A 21770-nucleotide genomic window follows, 5' to 3' on the forward strand; every position below is an offset into this window, starting at 1 on the left:
CGTGGGTGCACTCCAGCCAGTGACTCGGCCACTTGCCTCCAGCTGTTCATTTCATAATAAACAGAATATCTCTTTGAGCACAGCATCTCCAGTCGCTGGTGTGGGAGGGACTTCGTGGAGCTGACGAAGGTGGCTGTGGCCTCTGAGCCCTATTGTTGAGTGGTATGAAGGCTCTTTCCTTGCAGCTGATGTGACACTTTGATGTGGGCCTGTCTTCTCCTGCCAGCTGGGAGCAGCAAGGTAACGGAATACTTGGTGTCCAATGTGGGGAGTCAGATTTGGATCTGAAATGCATTTTGTACGTGCAAACAAGATGAGACCCAGTGATGTGGCCGAGGCTGTTAGCCGCTCACCTTTCCGAAAAGATGCCATCTGCTCAGAACAAGAATAGGCTCTGACATGCAGGTGCCCCCAGGGAAACAGCCATGGCAGTGGCTGGCATTAATGAGCAGCCATAAGGGACTGCTCCCGGTAAGCACTCCTCTGAAGTCACTGCCACCAGCAGCAACACAGGGGACACAAGGGCTCTTTCTTTGGGCTGGGGCAGCTCAGGATCATCTGAGCCTGGCTTAGGACTCAGGTCACTGCAGTAGCAGTCCCAAGCCCTGCCTGCAACACCACTCTTACTACAGAAGGATGTTCAGGACCCTAAGGCTGGCCCTGCTGGCTTTGGCCTGCACTGTGGACCTTGGCCAGGCTAGTGGATTCACAGGTGAGGGATCTCAGGGTGAGTCTGGAGAAGGGGCTTCTAGGAGTGGGTTTCAAGAGGACAGTGCCCGCTGGGATCCTGGGAGGCCACAATGATCTTCTCTTAGGGAGGCATCCTGTCCTGGCTTGCCACATTGTCTATACCAATTGCAACAGGCTACGGCGGAGCATAGGGAGTGCTCTCAGAAAGAGGGCTTCCCCAGCGGGAGTGTGCCTCCGAGGGAGGGTCCATGGGGTTGAGACATGGATTTTGAAGCTGGGTTTGGGCCTGAAGCAGTACATTTCTGGAGAAATGGATGTGGACAGTGAGCTCCAGGTACCCAGCATAAAGGACTTGCTTACCAGTCAGGGAAGGGTAGCAGGTATGTTCTCAGGTACAGAGTTAGAGTGAGGGGTGTAGCGAGGGTGCTGGCCCAAGTGTTAGGAAGTTTGTGGTTCACAGAGTTGTTAAATACACCTTGTGGAGTTGCGATGCAGCTCAGTGTACCCAGCCCTGGCTTGTATCCCAGAGCCCCCAAACCAAACCGACAGCCAATCCCTGTATTCCTGAAACCCCAGACTTAAACCTTGTGAGTCTTTTTTCCCCTCTTTAAATCTGCCTGGCTTGGTTGGGAATTTAGAGATTCATTCTGTTTCTAAAGTCGCCTCCATTTTCATGCCTGGTCCATGTTGTTTTCTGTCTAGAAGAGGACTTGACTTTATTTGGGATTTTGTTTGTGTGCTGTGTGTATGAACCACAAAGTTTAGTCACAGAAAGAGTGGACCACTGGGAACTTCATGGAGATCTCATACAAGAGTTATGAGCTTCTCACCGTTCGTGTGAGGCCACAGTACAGGGCACAGCCTTCCTTGGGGCTGCCTGCTTGCTTGCTCTTCACCAGGAGAGCCATGGAGTCCATACCGGCTCACCCCTGTGTGTAAGGTATTATTAACTGGACTTCTTAACCCTACAACTACAGGACATAGGGATTATTTTATGAATGACAGGGCTAGGACCCTCAGAAGTTTAGCATATTCTTGGGGTCTGCTCCATCCCTGGCATGGAGGAGGCCTCTGAGGAAGGGAATTAAGTATCCCATGCCTTTACCAAAGGGATGGCCAATTATACCTGAGGAGTAATGGGGGCCCTGGGCATTTGTGGAGTAATGTGAGGGTTAAGGGGGTCTAAGCTGGGAACCTCACTCACTCTAGAGTAGTAGTTCTCAAAATGTGGGTTGCGACCCCTTCGGGGCAAATGACTTTCTCCAGGGCTCGCCTAAGACCATTGAAAACAGATATTTACATTATCATTTATAACAGTAGCAAAATTGCAGTTTCAGGACTCCGAGGCAAAGATGCTTAAGTGGCAGGTAACTCTTCCACAGTTCCAAGGATCAGGGTCTGATGCCAAGTGTTGCCCTGGCTCCTTCTGGGGCCATGGGGCCCCATGCATTCCAAGTCTGTGTTTTTTGATGTGTTTAGAAATCTTTAGTACTGCTTAGCTTAGCTTAGAAGAATCATCCTGAACTTTTCCTTCTCTCTCTCCCTCTGTCTTCCCTCCCTGCATGTGTGTGTGTGTGTGTGTGTGTGTGTGTGTGTGTGTGTGTGTGTGTGTGTCTGCGTGCATGCACACATATGCATAAGTTCCTGTGCCCCACTTTGCTTTTTTTCCAAAAGCAGCAGCCTTACCACAGCCCACACAACGAGGCCAATCTCTGAGACCCTGGGCTCTGGGATTCTAGTGTATTTTTGGAAGGACACAGCTTGTGTCCCTAGTGTTTCTGTGACATAAAGTGACAGAGATTTCATGGGGTGGAGCCCATTATGAAGAGGCAAGAGGCTAGAAAATGTCATGGGTGTGCAAGTCTGAGAAGCCATGCTGTTAGTGATGAGAGAGGGTGATATCTTATCACTAAGACTGTGCTCAGACAGGGAGGCCCAGGCCAGGCTGAGGGGATGAGCTGAGCAGCGCTGGATCGTTAGCAAGGGCAGTCATGTCCTACAGTGGCGTTGGTGACAGAAAGGCTGAGGTACCTACCACATACACATACATATACTTTATTTATTTATTTTTGTTTGTTTTTTTTTTTCAAGACAGGGTTTCTCTGTGACTTTGGAGGCTGTTCTGGAACTCGCTCTAGGCTGGCCTCGAACTCACAGAGATCCGCCTACCTCATACATATACCTTAAATGTTTGATTATTCATATTGCATTTTTAAAAAGCTGTCATTGTCATCCACTGGCCCACAGTTCACATTTGTTGGGTGACTCTTGCCTGTCTGTGGGCCATGTGGCCAAACTCAGGTTTATAGAGACCAATAAGTAGGGGAGTCTGCAGCAAGTAGGACCAAAAACAGAGTGGCAATGGGGACACGGTCTATGTTTTTGATTGGGCTGTCACTTGAGTCTAATATCACACTCAAATCCTGCCTGGGTGGCTCCTGGCTTTAAACAGGAGGGCTCTTAGCACACAGGTTGACTCCAATGGCTTTGCGTTTATGTAAACAGAGGGATGATTTTGGTATTTGAATTGGCAAAGGCCAGGGCTAGGACTGATGGGCTGGTTCTGAGTCCTGTCCAACAGTAGAGACCTCTGTCTGCTTGCTGTGCTGAGGGTGGCCTCTCGTATATGTCACCATGAGCTGGCCCGGTGCTTTTCCCCCTTGGCTTGCTAACATATCCTCAACGGTCTCCTTTATAGAAAATGGCCTCTCACTGCTGAGCTACCAGCTGTGCAGTTACCCTGTGACCCAAAGTGTCCAGAAGCTGCAGGCGGTGCAGACTTCCCACACAGCCTACGTGCACTGTGGAGGATGGATCCCATGGAAGAAGTGTCCCAAAACGGTGTACCGGACCCAGTTCCTGGCGGTGGAGGTCCCTGAGTCCAGGAACGTGACCGACTGCTGCAAGGGCTTTGAGCAGCTTGGCTTCTACTGTGTTCTGCGTGAGTCCAGGGCAATGGGGCAGGGTGTAGGGGGCTGAGCTGCTTTCCCCTGGAAGGAGGAGTTGCTGGGGCTGTGTGTGCAGGTCTGAGAGGTCTCCTAAATTACTAGATCTTTCTTGAACATTGCCGTTCAGTCTTGACGGTACCCCGGGAGCTTCTAGAATACTTTCACAAGCCCCACCCCCAGTTCTGATTCCACAGCTCAAGTAAAGTACAGGAGTTACCATTTAACACGTGATGAAGCGACACCCCGGCTGGAGCACCTCAGTGGCCCTTGGACCTCTCTGTACAAGCAAGGGCTTCTGGATGCTTTGCACCTCAGAGCTGGGGGTGGAACTGATCTGAGCTTAGCATGAGCATCTGTGGCTTTTATAATGTTGAATGGTTCTAACAGTGGCATTTGAGACCCAGTGTCCTAGCCTCTCCAACAGTGGAGGCTGCTCTTTTCCACTAGAATGAGATGGAGGGGCTGGGCCTTCCAGCTCACTGCCTAGAGGCCCCCAGAGCCTCTACCTCCCTGGTGCAGGCTTGTAGGTTGTGCAGGCTGGTTACCCAGGTGATCCATATGGCTATGCATATCACAGCCGGAGCTGGGCATGCCAGGGGGTATAGGACCCAGCTCCTAACTTGCAGGGGGTGCACTGAGTACCTCTTCTAGCAAAGGTGTGTGTGTGTGTGTGTGTGTGTGTGTGTGTCTAGATGGTGCTTGCTTGTTCTGAGTCAATATCAGATTGGAACAGGCTTCTGTGTAGTCAGAAGGTCCTGTCTCTTACTCACCAAGAGATGTGTGGGAGGGTCCAGTGTCATAGAGTGTCAGCTGAGGCCACCCTGAGATGTGAGAGCTGCTGCCCCAGAGTGCAAGAAGCACTAGTAAAAGGGGATCTTACATGTCTCATCCCTACGGCCCAGGACTGGGTCACTAACAGGTTAAGGCTATGTGTGGACCCTCCTAACCAAGGGGGCCCAGCTCCTCCCTGAATCAGTGTTTGCATGCAACCTGTAGAAAGCAAACTAGTGGAAGCTCATCTTGGCTCAATCTTCTGAACCCTCCTGACTGTACTCCCTCTTCAGTGCCCCCTCCAGTGTGATGTCTTGAGGATGGAATGGCTGATACTTCCACTGCCCTATTCCAAGGGTCATGAAAGGTGCTGGTGTAGCTGTAGTAACCTGCTGATCAAGGGGTTAAAGGATAATGCCATCTCCAGTAGGAACCTGTCATGGCCAGCAGCCGTTCCATGTTCCCACTGCAGGGACATTGACAGGCCATCCTATCAGGTGCTTGTCTAAGTTCCTGCCCTGATACCTGCTCCCTTCCCACATTCCCAGTTCCCACTCCAAGGCTCACTGGCACCAACTCTTGATGCTACTCCAGCTCCTAGCTTGGGCAATGGCTTCCATTAAGTGTCACCGTCGACCTGAAAAAGCCTTGGATCCCTGACCCTGTGGTTCAGAGAGTGGAGGCTCTGGGAAGTCTGGCAGTGAATGGCTGGGTGTGGCTTGATTTCCCCTCATTTACCAGTGCTAGTCACACTGTCTCCTAGCTGGGGTTCTGAAGGGTCACACAGTTGAAGGTCAGGGAGGAGGCAGTCAGGGGAGGCTGATCCTCAGCTCCCCCCACCCTGTGCCAGCCACAGCAGCCCCCCACCCACTCACCGCTGTATCAAAGACGAAGTGACTCTGGGGTCCCTCCTTACCATTTCCCTGTCTCTCATCCTCTCCCCATCATCAAAATGTTCCCGGGGAAATGTCTGTTGTGGAACTTGAACCCCACCTTTAAACCGATACTATCTTTAGTTGGGGAGATCATGGGCAGGTTGCCAGTTAGGACCCTAGTTAGGGCCCCTGGGTAGGAAGAGAGGTCCACTCTGGTGAAGCCCTTACTCTGGGAGACAGCAGAGCCAGAGGATGCTATGGCCGGGGCAGGGCAGGTGGGATGGTGGTTATGGGATGGCTGTGGGTGAGGGAGAGTGGTCCTGTAGGGTAGAACAGTGCGTGGTCCCTTAGATCTTAGAAGGCCCAGTCAAATAGCGAGACAGGCAGCTAGAGAGAAGCCCAGAGAGAATGGAAGAGAGGAGGACATCAACACTGACCACGGTCTCCTAACAGAGGTCTTGCTGGGTCACTGTGGGCAGGGCCCCAACCCCAGGTCCTCCGGCAGGAACACAGCGTGGGAGACACCAGTGGGCCAGCAGGCAATGCAACTGGGGTCAAACTGGGGCTAAGTCCTGGGCCTTGTGACTGCAGTTACATTATAACTGGGATAGTTGTGCCGGTCACCACAAAGGCAGGAAGACAGGAAGAGAAGTTTTACATTGTGTTGTATTCAGAGAGCCAGCAGGCTGGGATGGAGGGTGGTTACAGCCCAAAGCGCTGCCTGTCTCTTGCCCCTAGCCAGCAAGCTTTATAGGGATGGGTGAAAGGCAAGCCGATTGTCCTGAGTGGCCTTGTCCTCTGCCAGGCGGTCAGCCTTGTCCCTGAGAAGCAGGTGTCTGTGCCTCCCTCCTTAAGGGTTCTGGCATTCCTCCTTCATTCTGTGGACATTTGGGCATAGACACTGTTTTCTTTTTCAAGTGACTTCAGAGGATGGGGATAGCTTGGTGGTAGAATGTGTGCCTAAGTTCAAGCCCAGGGTTCAGTCCTCAACTTTGGGGGTTCGGGGTGGGGGAGAGACATAATTATTTACATGTGTTAGGGGCGGGTCAGAGGACAGCTTATGGGAGCCCCTTCTTTCCTTCTGTCACGTGGGTTCAAGGGATGAAACTCAGGTTGATGCCTGGCCAGCATCCAGCACCTTAACTCACTGAGCCATCATGCCATCTCACCAGGCACTGCTTTGTAACACTGAGTCAAGTTAACCTCTGCTGGGATCAACCTTGTATGTGTCCAAGGGCATCGAGATTAGGGATGGGGTAGGGGTTAACCCAGAACTAACTAGCCATTAGCAGGGTGTTGTGCTAGGTTATTAATAGCATGCAAACTTCTTCTACAATATCCAATTAAAAAAAAAAAAAGAGTGCGTGGTCTTCCCTCCTGTTCCCCATCAAGGACATTTCCTGTTCACCCAGTACAGCCTGCTATAAGAGAGTCTGAAATTTGAGGCTAGTAGTCCCAGTGAGGGTAGCAGAGAGGCATTTCAGGACACAGAGGACATCCGTGATCATGGGAACAGAGGCTCCTCTGTCACCCTCAGAAACCTCATGGCTTCTCTCGCCTCTTAGAGACCTCCACTCAGGAGAAACCAGGATCTGCGGTTTCCATGCAGGAAAGGATTCCAGGATGCGTGCCAGCATCACAGAGTCAGCAATAGGTTATGGACCACCTTGTCCCTAAGCAAGCAAGCTTTATTGGTCATCTTTGAGACATCTGTAGGAAAAGACATGTTTCATTGTTTGCCTTGAGTTGAAAAAGGAGAGATCTTTGACTTTCTACCAAGTCAACTGGCTATTCCTTTAGGAAATAGGGTTAGTCACCAACCCTGAGCAGGAAGGGAATTCCCTGTGGCATTCAGATTGAGACGAAGAACTTGGGTTCTAGAACATTGCTATTGGGCAACCATTTTTAAAGTTGTTTGTCTGTCTGTCTGTCTCTGTCTCTGTCTCTGCCTCTGTCTCTCTGTCTCTGTCTCTGTCTCTCTCTCTCTCTCTCTCTCTCTCTCTCTCTCTCTCTCTCTCTCTGTGTGTGTGTGTGTGTAGCCAAAGAACAACCTCAGTGGTCTTCCTTGGGTACCATCCATCTTTTATTGAGCCAGGGTCTCACTGCCTGGAGTGCTCTCCAATCCAGCCATGCTGACTAAGCCAGTGAGCCAGGCATCCAGCAGTCTGTGACTCCCAAGTACTGGGATGACAAGTGTGCCTCACTACACAAGGTTGTTTTTAACCTGGCTCCTGGGACTTGATCTCAGGACCTGGGGCTTGTGTGGTAAGCATGTTACCCATCTCTCCAGCCTAGAGACAGTTTTTATGGGGTCGCCTATATTTTCTCCTTTATTTCAGTAAATCCGTTTTGGTTTAGAATTGTCTTTGATCTACAGAAAATGTGCACAGATCCTGCAGATCAGTTTCCTCCAGTCAGCATCTGTCCTCACTAGGGTATGCTTTATAGCCCAGAAGCTTGGAGTATGACTTTGTCTGCCCTCTATTGCCTTTCTGTTGTCTCTGGACACCTTATTCCCCCATCCTCTTGTCTGCTTGGCCCGAGGCCCTTGGTGTTCACAATGTCAGATGGGCAAATGACTGGCTCTTCACATGCAGGCTGCACAGGGATTCCTTATCCCTTCCTTGGCCTCCAGCTCCTCATAACTCGGCCCAGCTCAATCTTTTCTCTGGGACCTGGACACACCTAGATGCTGAGGAAATGAAGGACAAACCCATAGCTTGGAAATGACGGAGTCACTAATCATGACCTTCAGCCACATGTGTCCAGCAGCAAGATGCAAGGCTCTGGATTCCTGAGCAGGGCCCGTGTTACCTTGTGTGCTAAGATTGTTTTGGCTGAGCACCTGTCCTTGGGACTTGTTCCCAACAGAAGTGAGGCCACAATTCTCTTCATTAGCTACAGAAAGTTCTGTAGAGCTGGGAGACCCAAGAGGGTTATCTCTGAGAGTGCAGCATCTCCAGGCTGCCTTTCTACACCTCCAGGGCCCCACTAACCTTCCTCTACCCTCATGGGGTGCTGTCTTAGTTACTTTTCTGTGGCTGGGATCAGACACCATGACCAAGGACACTTATAAAAGAAAGCATTTATTTGGGGCTTACTGTTTCAAAACGTTAGTGTCCATGACCACCGTGACTGTCATGTTGAGGAGTGTGGCAGTAGGCAGACAATGCTGGAGCAGTCAATAGCTAATAGCTTACCTCTTGATCCACAAACACAGGCCAGACACAGCCTAACTGGAAATGGTGTGGGCTTTTGAAATCTCAGAAGTGGTACATCTAATGATATTATACCTTCTTCAAGGCCACACTTCCTAACCCTCCCAAACAGTTTCACCAACTGGGGCCAAGTATTCAAATATCTGAACCTATGGGGACCATTCTCACTTAGACCACCACGGATTGGTTGGCATCGCCAGGGTTCCTGACACTTGAGGGCCCTAGAATAGCTCCTCTGGACACTCTGTGGAGCACTGGTAGATATGTAAACCTTTGAATGTGTCTGAGTATGCACATAGCAGGTTTGAATGAAACCCATGGGGGCATGTGCCCATCACCAGATGCTGGTAACATATGCTGCCAAGTCCTCAGTCTCCCTGGCACTGGCATTTTCCTTCTGCCACTCTTCCCACTGGCCTCTGCCCTATGCTCACATCTCAGCCCCTTTTCTCCTGAGGACTGAGACTTTTGCTCATTCAAGCCAGATGCCCCTTCTTGGCTGCCCCGGGCAGTCTGCTGTGCTGTGCATGAGTGTCTCTGGGTTCTGCGTCTGGCCAGAATGTTCCACTGTCCCCCAGCAAAGTGTGTCCCCAGAGCATGTCCCTTGGGTTCCAGTTTTGCCCCTTGTGCTTCCTAAGCTTGGAAGGGTGCACACTCTCTGGAATCCTGGCCAGTTCCCCTGTGGGTCCTATGGTCTCTCAAGTAGCGCCAGCCTTTCTAAGAGATCTAAAATCAATTTTCCCTGAAAGCATGCCATGGTTCTTGTCAGTAGGACTTGGTGCCCTGCATTTAGTTCCAGCTGTCTGGCTTCTTGACCCATTGTCCTCACTGCATTCCTGGTTGACCCCTTCTCTGCCTGAAGCTGTGGTAAAGCTTCATTCACACAGAACGAGTGTGAAAGTCCCCGTAGCTGTATAGCTACAGCCTGGCCAGCTGACTTCAGGTGACCCCTTATGCTGATGCAATGTAGTGAGTGCCACAACGTCTCCACACTGGTGTGGCTGCAAGGCTGGACTGGACCTTTCCAAGGCTGCTGTCCCCACAGTGTCCTGTCCCTTCCTGCACCATGCCCCTAGACTACTCCCCAGATGTCAGAAGCCACTACAAGGAGAGCCACTCTGCCACTTGTCCCCAGGGAGCAAGACAACAAAGAGAAATGAGCAAATGCTGAGGTCCTGACATTGACTCCAGCTGGGAAGCCAGTTTGGGGGACTCCAACAACTCCAGTGCCCACAGTAGCCCCAGGAGCACAAGGAAGGGGGAACGGAGCTGTCAATGTGTCTGAAATCTTGGAGACACCAAGTGTCTCTGTCACCCCAAACCCAAGCCTCCAGGCCGGTCTCACAGGAAGGGCCTCGGTGTACCCCTTCTGTCACCACTCCACCCATAGTGGTGTGCCAGCTCCCCGTGGTCCTTTACCATCAGGCCTTACCTCAGAGCTGAGACATATAGGGCTGTTAGGTGCAATCCTTTTCAAAGGGTGACTTTCTCTGAGTCCACCTGGCCCCACCCAACACTTGGGGCTCTGACCCCTGCTCACCTTCTAAGGGTTTGCTAGCATGTTTCCTTTGGAATTCATTTCCTGGAGGTGGGGCGTGGCCATGGCTGAGGCCCAGACACAAAACAGTTTGTCTGACTTCTAGTAAGTGCTCAGTAAACATGTGTGTGTGTGTGTGTGTGTGTGTGTGAGAGAGAGAGAGAGAGAGAGAGAGAGAGAGAGAGAGAGAGAGAGAGAGTTAGTGTGTGTGCATAAGGGAGAGTGTGTGTGTGTGTGTGTATAAGAGTGTGTGTGTAAGAAAGAGAGTGTGTTAGTGTGTGAGTGCATGTGTGTGTAAGAGAGAGTGTGTATGTATGTGTGTGTGTGAGGGAGGGTGTGTGTTAGTATGTGAGTGTGTGTAAGAGAGAATGTGTTAGTGAGTGCGCGTGTGTGTGTGTGTGGTGTGTGAGAGAGACTATGAGTGTAGGGGTGGGGTGTGAGTGTGTATGGGTGTGTGGTGTGTGAGTGTTAGAGTGTGTGTGTGTGTGTGTGTGTGTGTGTGTGTGTAGGTGCACGCTGCGTGTGCACACACATGAGCAAGCTGTTAGGAACAGAAGCAACCCTGGTCCTAGAAGGGCGCCCTGCAAATGGACTCCTTAGGTTTGAAGGGCCAGGAACTCTGGGACCTCCCTAACCCATCTTAAAAGGAAATAAGGACAATGGTGTCAGGGCCAGTGTAAGCAAGCTTCCAATGAGGCCAACCAGGGGGCCCCTGCCCCATGAAGAAACTCCTGACCAGGACACGTGGAACTTCTGGAATCAACTTCGGATGTGCGCATCCCTCTTGGCTCAGCCAGGCTGCTGCCTTCTATGTTTCTGTTGTTGCTTTTGTGTCTGTGTGAGTATGCCACATGTGTGGAATGCCTGTGGAAGCCACAAGAGAGTGTCAGGTCCACTAGAGCTGGAGTTACAGGTGACTGTAAGCCACCATGTGGGTGCTAGGAACTGAACCTTGGTCTTCTGCAAAAACAGCAAGGACTCTGAACAGTTGAACCACCTCTCCAGCCCCAGTTGCTGCGTTTGAGACAGGGTCTCATATATTCCAGCGTGTCATCTAGTTTGCTATATAGCTGAGGGTGACCTTGAACTTCTGATTCCCTTGAGTGTTGGAAGAGATGTTGGGCCCCAGCCCCCATGGGGTCTCCGTGAGTTGATAACCACAGATGCATCCTGTTTCTAGTCCTGGATTACAGCCTGGGCCTTGCCCCTGCTGGCATTAGAAACGCGAGCTCTTACACCTGGGGTTTTCCCACTGTGCCATGTCTGTATATAAGACTGCTCCCTCCCTGCAAAAAACACAGACACACATAGCACAAGTGGCTGGATGGCTCTGCTTTTAACTAAATTTCCAGGCTTTCGCCCAATACTTGGACTTATTTGTGGCTCGGACACCAATGCCACACTTGAGCACTGGGATTCCAGGCATGTGCCACCACATCCTGTTTTAACAGGTACTGGGGACTGAGCCCAGGTCTCCTGTTGGCAAAGCACTCTGCCAGCTGTGCCTTGTTAATGTTAATATGGTTAACTTGTATCCTTCGCCAGCCCTGAACCGGTCCAGGGAGTTTGCATCAAGACCTGGAGTCTGCCCCAAAGCACAGCCAGAGCCATCTAGGCCACCGTGCAGCCTGGACACCGACTGCCCTGGACTTCAGAAGTGCTGCTCCTGGTCAGGGGGCCACCGCTGTGTGTCCCCTGCACCTTCAGGTAGAGCTGCATCAAGCAGGGTCTCAGGAAGACATTGACAAGGGGAAGGGGAAGGGGTCTTAACAGCCATAGTTCCCTGGGGAGTCTGTAGTTGGGAGTAGGGCAGGAGTCTGCTGTCCCTATAGCTGGTCCCTAGAGCCTCCAGGGAGTTAAATGAGTGAGAAGGCAGCCATGGTGGGCAGAGTCATGGACCTTTGTCAGGCTGGGCAAGGCTTGGCAACTGCAAGTGGACTTGTTGGAGCTGTGTTCCCTGAAGAAACGAAGGCCAGGTTGTTCTGCAAAGTCTCAGAGCAGCTGCTGGTGGTCTGGCACAGGTGTCCACTCTTCAGGAAAGTTCTCTCTGCCCAAAGGCTGCAACTATGGACAAAGTTGGATTAAAGTTCATGACTAAAGAAATACAGAAAACAAACATACATGTACACATACCACATATACTATATTGCCCTATTAGCATATAGTTATAAAATTAGCATATGTAATAGCAAGAATTAATATATCATAATTCTTTTATATGTCAATTATACTCCTGAATTGCAGCTGCCCTCCATACCCAAGTGTTCTGTATCCAAACTATTTAAAATGTTTGAAAAATGTTTTGTTGCCGAAGTGTCCTATACAAGTAGACCTGAGGTGGGCACATTGGTACTGGACCTATAAGGACACTAATAAAAATCACATTTCCTAAATGACCCATATACAAAGACTGGCAGGTATTTACAGTGCATATAGCACTATAAGCCATCTAGAGATGGTTAGAGTGTCTGGGAGGAAGTTTGCTTACATGCAAACAAATGTCCACTCTAAGTATTTTTTAAATTTTATTCATTTAATTTTTTATGTGTCTGAGTGGTTTGCCTGCATGTATGGTACCTGCAAAGGCCAGAAGAGGGCATTGGATCCCCTGGTACTAGAGTTGCAGATGGTTATGAGCTGCCATGTGGGTGCTGGAAATCAAACCCAGGACCTCTAGAAGAGCAGCCAGAGCTCCTAACCACTGAGCCATATCTCTAGCCAGGTTTGTTCAGTTATGTAGGGGACTACATAACTGTAGCCTTTGATGACCCCCCAAATGTCTTGGAACCCACATTCACCATTTCTGAGGGTAACTGAATAGGCCATATATGAATGTTCATGCACGACATGTGACAGCAGATGCCTAGTATATAGTCATATCTGACACTCTAATGTCAGGTGCTTACCCTATCCACCTAGACAGTAGGGGATATCTAAGATAAACAGTGTTACATAGAATATTACATACCATCCTATCTGCTGTCAGTATAAGGAAACAGTGGCAGGCTGGACTGATGTATGTTACATTGTAATGAAGGCTGTACGCTCAACTGTGTTCCAAGGGTCTAGACTGATTGCATATTACATTGTAACGAACGAAGGCTGTAGGCTCAACTGTGTTCCAAGGGTCTCTGTTCAGGGGAGTGCCTTTGACTCTTCGCTGGTGGGAGCCAGTTATCTTCGTAGTAACAGGACAAAGAGGAGTGAGGACAAGCAACAGGAAGTTCCCTGCGGGCATTTCATGGGGAAAGGTAGTCTCCCGCCGTCCAGGCCTGCTGACCACCTGTGGCCTCTTGTGGCCCTGCCCTGTCCCCAGGATTGTAACTCAGTGGCCAGGTTTGTTTGTAACTCATCTGCCCTCCAGGTACACAGGGAATCCTGGTGAACTGGTACAATGTGACTGTGCGAGTGAAGATGGGCTTTGAGGACCTGCAACGAGAGGACCCTGGCTTCCGGAACCACACACGCCTGCTCTACTCTTTGGTGAGTGTGACGGTCATGAGAGTCACGTTTCTCCCTAGGCAGATAGGATGGGGTGACATCCCACAGTGTCCTGAACAACTGACTCTGAGCCAAACTTGAATTCTTAACTAGGGAAAATCAACCTCACCTGTAACCCCAACCCATGGGGCAAGCAGACGGGAGAATCAGGAGTTCAAGGCCACCCACAACCAGGTAGCAAGTGCAAGGTCAGCCTAGGTTGCTTGAGACTGTGTCTCAGAAAAACAAACAAAGCCAGAGAGACCCACAGTGGAATGGTTGTGATCAGGGTGTGATTTCGTGGGTTCTGGCATGAATATCTGAAGCCACACTTGTATTGGATGAGGAAGCCTTCTTCTTGAGATAGTCAATTAAGATGTAAAGGGTGTCCTTGTATGACCTTGGCCCCGCAGTTCCTAAACCCTGAAGTTCTCATTCTCACTCTGTGGAATTCTGGGCTGTTCCATTTGGGCCAGGAGCATCCCCCAGTGTGACAACGAAATGCATCTCCAGTGAGTGCCTACTGTCCCCTGGGGTGAAAGCCACCCTCTTTAGAGACTCCTGCATTGCACCCATACCTACAGACATGTCTTAGCTACTTCCTGTCAGGATGTCTTTCTATGCCAGCATTGTCCCAGACTTGGGGATATTAGGCTAGCAGGGCATTCCATCCCCCTGCTGTGCCCCTAAACTGCAGCCTGCTCTTATACCCAATTGTGGATAGGAGCCTGTGCACAAGGAGGGCCCAGTGGGATGGCCTCTCTGCTGCTGGCTCACCACAGTGTAATGAGCCCAGCATGGGGTGGAGATTTCCATTCTGCTCCTCTAGGCCCCACAGATAAAGTCCCATGAGTGCAAAAATGAGAATGAGATCCCTCTTTAGTCGCTACATCTACCAGCCAGGAAGACGGGACAGACAGGACATGCTTACCTTGCCCTAGACACTAGGAAGTGATGCTTCCCGAGGGGTCTTCTGCAACCTCACCTCTGCCTAGAGCTCCCTGATGCCCACTTCTGGAGGGATCCCTGTTTGTTCTTGATTTGTTAAGGGGGCTGACCAACTGGCCTCTAGGAACACAACTCTGCAGCCAGGCCACCAGGGTACAAACGCCAGCCTAGCACCTGCGGCGTGAACTTGGATAAACTATTTCATCTCTCTGTGCCGCAGATACTCATCCATTCAATATAAATAGTCATAATTCCGTGCGAGGTGGCTTCTGGGATTTAAATGATATCTGTGACCGAATGCCTGAGTGAGCAACTCAAGGTTTCTTTGGGCTCACAGCCTGAAGCTGAGGTCCATGGGATGGTGCCAAGCACATTCAGAGCGGGCCTTCCCACCTCAGCTAGCCTAGCTGAGAAACTCACTTACAGACACACCCTGAGACTTGACTCTTGGGTGACTAGACCCTATCAGGTTGACAGAATTAGCAATCACAGCCTGTAAGGCGTTTGTTTTCCACAGTCCCTGACACACTAGGTCCTGAGACGGTGTCACTTGCACCCATTATTTCTCTAGCCCTGTAGTTGCCTCCCTCGGGAGGGAGCCAGCTTGCCCAGGCAGGCTCCTGGCTGCAGCAGGTGCTGGGTTCCAGTGGGGGTAGCTGGGTCTTGGCTTGCCTCCTGAGTTAGTTGCACTTGGTCTCCTGGGACGGTCTCCAGGTCTCTGCTCCCACAGAGGCAGGTCTGTTTACAAACCTGCTTTGGAGACACCAGTCAGTTATGTGGTGCCAACTTGCCTGCTTTCCCTGTGGTTGAGATGTTGAGATACAGGCAAATTGTCAAGAATCCTACGAGATAAGCAAGAGAATGGTCAATCTAAAAAAAAAAAAAAAAAAAAATCAGTCAGGAAACAGGAGGCCTCCCCTTCTGCTGTCTGCTTCTTAACTCTAGATTCCCCTGCTCCTGTCATTAGGTGTAATTCCTACAGGGGAGGGGGCTCAGGTCCTGAGGCCACAGCTTTGCAGGCAACCTGGGGCTGCCCCAGCAAAGAGTCACTAACAATAGATGGCTTAGCAGAAAGGGTTCTCTATGGCCCCATGGGTTGGAAAGTCTGTGTCAGGGTATCAGCAGTGTGTGCCTTCTAGAGGTCAAAAAAACCCCAAAGGCCCAAAGCCCTTCCCCTTGTCTTGTATGGCCATCTGTCCCCTGGGCCTCTTCACACTGTCCTTTCTCTGAGTGTGTTCAGTGGTGTGTGTCCATGCTTCTCCTTCTGATTGATGGAGATGGGGTCTCACTATGTTACCATGGCTGCTCTCAGACTCCAGAGTTTTGGTGAACTTGCTGCCTCCACCTCTCAAGTACACAGGCATGTGCCATGGCACCCAGCTCAGATTTTCCCCTTTTGACAAGGACAACATCAAGGTCCACTCTCCGATTAGCCAGTCCCACCTATATCCAACCGAGGCCACATCTGGGGCTGGAGGTCAGGGCCTCCCATCTGGGTTTGGGTGGGGCCGGATCTATCAGCAGCAGAAGCCAAGGCCACTCTGGTTTTCTGTGCAGGTCACAGACAGGAAAGATATTGCTTCTGTGAAAGATACTGCAGCCACCCTCCTTCCCCTGCTCTCCCCCTCCTGCTCTTCTTCTTCATCTCTTTTGACAATCTCATGTAGCCCAGGCTAGCCTTGAACTCACAAGGTAGCCAAGGATGACCTTGAACTTGATTCTTGTAGCTTACCTTCCAAATGCTAGAATTATAACCGTATCTCACTGCATCCAGTTTATGTGCTGCTGGCTATCAAACCTGGACTTCCTGCACGCTAGGCAAACACTCGGCCAACTGAGTCACAACCCCAGCCTCATTAGTATTCAGGAGAAAGGTGCGTGCGTGCGTGCGTGCATGCGTGCGTGCGTGCGTGTGTGTGTGTGTGTGTGTGTGTGTGTGTGTGTGTGTGTGTGTGTGCGCGCGTGCGTGTACACAATTTGTTTCAGTTTCTCGTGCTTCTGGATCCTTCCCCCTACACAGGGTGCCCCTCTACCATTGATCCTCTGTTTCTACTTCCCAGGTCACCAGTGCCTTGCAGCCTCTGAGCCCAGCTGTACACTACCTGAACTCAACTGGTGGCAGGGACACATTCACCATGGAGTCATGGCTGCTGCTGGGCCTTCCACGGCTCTTGACGGTGGCAAATGTTTCTGCCATGTTGGATGACATGGTGAATCGAGTCTACGAAGTGATCAGCATCCAGGTGCAAGGTGGGCCTGCCCCGTGGGGACACTGCCAAGCTGACTCTGCAACCTGGTTCTAAAGGCACTGTTACAGCAGGCTAAGCTCAGATGTGGGGGATCTGGTTCTGGTGCATTGCTCTGCAGAGCATGGGCGTGGTTTGGCTCATCTGCTCATTCTGTCCCAAACCAAGTTTAAACTCAAGTTCCCATGTGTGGATTTGGGGAATTTATTTTTCTCCATCAGCACCTTCCCCCAGCACAGTGCTCCCTCCCACACACAGGCACACACAGACACACACAGACAGACACACATAGACACACACACACACACACACACAGACATAGACACACATACATACATACAGACACACACACACACAGACACACACATGTACACACAGACACACACAGACACAGATACACACACACAGACATAGACACACATACACACAGACAGACACAAGTACACACAGACACAGATACACACACACAAAGACATAGACACACATACACACAGACAGACAGACACAGACACACACACAGAGACATACACATACACACAGACAGACACACACACACACACACACACACAGACACAAACACACACACAGACACAGACACACATACACACAGACACGGACACACACACAGACAGACAGACGCACACACATACACACACACACAGACACACACATACACATAGACACAGACACACAGACAGACACACAGACAGACAGACACACACACACACAGACACACACATACACATAGACACAGACACACAGACAGACAGACACACACACATACACACAGACACAGACAGACAGACACGACAGACAGACAGACACGTACACAAACACACACACACATACATACAGACACACAGACACAGACACACACACAGACACAGAACACACACACACATACAGACACATGCAGACAGACAGACAGACAGACAGACAGACACACACACACACACACACACACACACACACACACACACACACACATACACACGTTTCTTTTACTCTCTTCCCTCTTCCCTAGCAAGCCCATAACCTGCCCATGGTATGCCATACTGCAAACCACACATGAAAACTCAAAATCTAGATATGGCCTTGTTTCAGAAAGAAATTATGATACCCATGGCAGGAACAACAACAAAACAAACACACAGAGACACACACATACAAACAGACAGACACATACAGACACACATACACACAGACACACAAAAAACCAAAACTATGTCAGAGATTGGCAAAGGTTTTTGAAAACCTTTTGGTCTGTCTCAGCTCTGGAGGCCTGCTGCTGGCACGTAGCATTCACTTGTGTATGAGCAAAGGGTGGGGAACTGATAACCTCCTCCTTCTGAAACTGGAGACAGGTGCAGCTAGGCTCCTGGGCAGCCTTGTCCCTGGTGTCAGTCATGTTGGGTGGAGCCCATGACAGAAGCACTCATCTTGTCATCTTGTCCTTCTGAAAGTGTCCCCTCAGCCACTGGCCACAGGCCCACTCCTGGAGGCCAGTGAGCATGCTTAGCTAGAACCTGTTATAGACGTGGGCTTTCACTGCGTGGTTTGGGGAGGACTGCATTGATGAGGTTTGGTTCTAGATTTGAGGCTGTTATTACATGTGGTCATGGTGCAAGTGGTTATGTCCGTAAATCATGTGCATAGAAAGTAGATGATGTGTGGAGAGAAATATCTAATAACCACACACTCATTTTCCCCCAGGAGAAGAGGTTGGTACTCTGTGAGTGACCATGAGCTTTCCTGCTTATGCTTAAACAAACCTAGCTATGAGGTGACCTAGCTTTGCTCCCTTCATCGTGGGACACCCCAAGGTGTCCTGGGGCCTTGGATGGGAGGATGACAGACCCAAGAGTGAGGGCCTGCTGGAACTGTTGGCAATGTTTCAGATTCTTCTTAGTGCAGGAAACTTCTGGCCCTCTTGGGCCCATCATGCTATAACCACAGAGAGTCGGGCCAGCCCCAGAGCACCGCGGAGAGTGAGTAAGTAACTGTGATGCTATCTCACCTGTCTCCATTTTCCGAAGATGTGAACGAATGCTTGCACAGTGAGCTCCATGCCTGCTCTGGGGGAGAGCACTGTCTGAACACGGAGGGCTCCTACCAGTGTGTCTCTACCCAGCAGCTGCCTACCTTGCCTTCCCAGCAGCTGAACCACACAGATGAAGGTAATGCTGGAGTCCTCAGATGGCATGAGAGTGACAAAGGCCATGTCTAGGGCAGATGGTCCACAGACCTCAGCTATTCCTGTTAGCCTCCTATGAGGGTGGGAGAGGTCTAGGTTCCAAAGCCTGGAGCAGAGGGAGGGTCTCAAGAGGCTGGGAGGTTGAAGTCAATTTGGGCAGATAAGACATACTTTATTCATTGGTGCTCTGGCCACTGGGCAGGAAGACAGGAGCATGCACTTAGCACATGCTGGCACACATATGGGTGGATCCAGGCACAAACACAGGCCAGTGCACAGGCCTACAGGCAGATACACACAGGCAGGCTGGCAAAGGCACGAAGTTCTGACCTCAAGTCCATGTTTATGTAGAACTGCACAAAAGTGGCATTCTCCCAGCAATAGTTGTATTCCACCACTGCTTACTTTCTATGTCTCTGTATCAGCCGTTTTGTGAAGACTCATGCTCCCCACTCGAGATGGTCCAGCATTAGGCATCTGGGCCTGGAGATCCGTCAGTGCCATGTTGCCCAAACATAAACTGGCGTGTACAGCCTCCTGTTCCCTCTGCTCCCGGATGTAGAATGGCTACTGGGTCCCTGCGGCCATGGCTGCTCTCCTAAGCAGGTCACTCTTGCATTTACTCTTTGATACGGCAGCTATCTGGTTAATGCATGGTCTATCTTGGAAATGCCGTGACCGGATCAGAACCCTGCTCTCAGATGCTTGCTGGAGAGCGATCAGTCATGGGAGGCCATGAATAGGACAGTTACTAATTTCGTGAGGTGCTGAAGAGAGAAAGAGACTCCAAGAATGTTCACCTCAAGCCCAAAGGCATGATATGGGCTAATCTCTGGCTTTGTGTGGGTGACTTAAAGACAAAGATTGGGTAGGGGTCAGGAGGCTATGGGGGGCTTTGAAAACACACTCTCTGTGTGTGTATGTGTGTGTGAGTAAGTGTGTGAGAGTGTGTATGTCTGTGTGTGTCTGTGTGTGAGTGTGTATGTGTGTGAGTATGTATGTGTGTCTGTGTGTGAGTGTGTGTGTGTGTTTGAGTATGTATGTGTGTCTGTGTGTCTGTGTGTGTTTGAGTATGTATGTGTGTCTGTGTGTCTGTGTGTATGTGTCTGTGTGTGTGTCTCTGTGTGTGTCTGTGTGTGTCTGTGTGTGTATGAGTATGTATGTGTGTCTGTGTGTCTGTGTGTGTGTCTGTTTGTGTCTCTCTCTCTGTGTTGTGTGTGTCTGTGTATGTGTCTCTGTGTGTGTATGTGAGTGTGTCTGTGTGTGTGTGTGTGTCTTTGTGTGTGCATGTGTGTGTCTGTATATATGTGTGTGTCTCTGTGTATGTCTGTGTGTGTGTGTGTGTGTGTGTGTGTGTGTGTGTGTGTGTGTGTGATATGAAATAACACTCCCACCCCAGCTTGGCCAGCCTGCCTCTCCTCCTACCTTCCATAAACATTGAACCTTCATGGTCTTTTTCCATCATGGTCGTATCAGGTGTATCTCTAAGAGATAAGAGATGCTAGTATCCAAAATAACCCTGTTGTTGTCCCTTTGCAGCCAAGTTTCTGAAATGTGATGTTCTCTTCATTATCATCCTTAGAGTCTGACTTGTATTTCAGCTGTGGTCACCTCTCGTCTCTGACAGCTCTGGAGCTGTTCACTTTAACTTACTCATTTCCCCCTGCCTCTGCCCCTTGTCATGCAGGTATTCTGGCCTCTCAGCCCAGAAGGTCCATTATCTCAGGTGCATTCTGGTGCTGAGTGGGGACAGATTAGAGACCTAGACAGAGAGCTCATGCTATCCTATGGGCCGGACTCTGTGACTATCTCCCTGGAAAGCCCTGGGATGCTTTGGAGTAGGAAATCCCCCCCCCCCCGACATTGATCCCAGACCACATTAGTGCCTGGTTGGGCTAAGATTCAGAGAATGGTCCCATCGTATACACACAGAGAACAGAGTGGACCTCACAGCCAGTGTGAAGGCAGCTCTGATTCTGTTCCTTACAAAGGTTCCCCTGCTACTCCCTGCACAATGGAGGCTCCGTGTCACTTCCCAAAGATATTCAGACTGGATTCTGGGTACACCCAGCTCCTAACTTTTCCAGGTGTAATGCATAGTGTTATCTCCTGGCTTCCTGTGGCCTCTGGTGGTCACCTTCTCTCCTGGTGTTTCTCCCCAGGTCTCTCAAGTCCAGGCATGAAATTCTTCTCTCAGGTGCATCCTGGTGTCAGCTGGGGAGAGATTGTAGATCTAGATGGAGACTGCATACCACTGTCTCCCTGCTCAGTGGAGGAAACCCATAAATTTTTGTGTGTACGAGCTCTGCTAAAACAGCTTTGTGTCCCTTCTTCCCCTGAAGGTGACAGGTCATGTCACTCAACTCTAGCAACAGACGGGTAGTGGAGCATGCCCCAGAGCTCACAAGTTATGGATCTCTTAAGAAAATGCCAGACATAGCAAGGCCACGTTATACATATCTGTAATATAAGGACCTTGAAGGCTCTGTTTCTAGAGTGGTCTCCTAGTATTGAAAATGAAGACAGACGTCTATCCCACCCATTCTGCCTACAAAGCCCTCCTGTCCCTGTGTATGACCTTGAGGGTCTGCAGAATTGCATGACTGCCTCACATACCATCATTCCAAGGAGCTTGGCGTGTGTCCCCGTGTGCCAGAGATTTTCTGATCTGTGGACTCCAGGCTAGGAATCTGTCCCTGCAGTGGGAAGGCAGGTTATAACAAGACACATTGACTCTGGTCAAAGATTTTATAAGATGCTAGGCTCTCTCTGCAGTTAGTTATGCTACCAGCCAAATTTGGCTCTGCTCTTAGGCACAATAAACCTCCAGTAGCCTTTCAGATCAAGGGCTGAGAATGGATGG

The 21770-nt window shown here is 50.3% G+C and overlaps 1 protein-coding gene across 1 annotated transcript in view; it reads left to right on the top strand.

The window, feature by feature from the left end:
* Nucleotides 1–636: 636 nt before the first annotated feature.
* Nucleotides 637–21770, top strand: part of Umodl1 (uromodulin like 1) — a 48275-nt gene continuing 27141 nt past the window's right edge. Inside the window, exons 1-6 of the mRNA XM_027394183.2 lie at nucleotides 637–712; nucleotides 3389–3631; nucleotides 11585–11746; nucleotides 13404–13522; nucleotides 16528–16717; nucleotides 18750–18890. Coding sequence (XP_027249984.1) covers nucleotides 637–712; nucleotides 3389–3631; nucleotides 11585–11746; nucleotides 13404–13522; nucleotides 16528–16717; nucleotides 18750–18890 — 931 coding nt within the window. The remainder of the gene's footprint in view (nucleotides 713–3388; nucleotides 3632–11584; nucleotides 11747–13403; nucleotides 13523–16527; nucleotides 16718–18749; nucleotides 18891–21770) is intronic.

This window comes from Cricetulus griseus (assembly GCF_003668045.3).
Source record: "Cricetulus griseus strain 17A/GY chromosome 1 unlocalized genomic scaffold, alternate assembly CriGri-PICRH-1.0 chr1_0, whole genome shotgun sequence".
NCBI classification, from domain to species: Eukaryota; Metazoa; Chordata; class Mammalia; order Rodentia; family Cricetidae; genus Cricetulus; species Cricetulus griseus.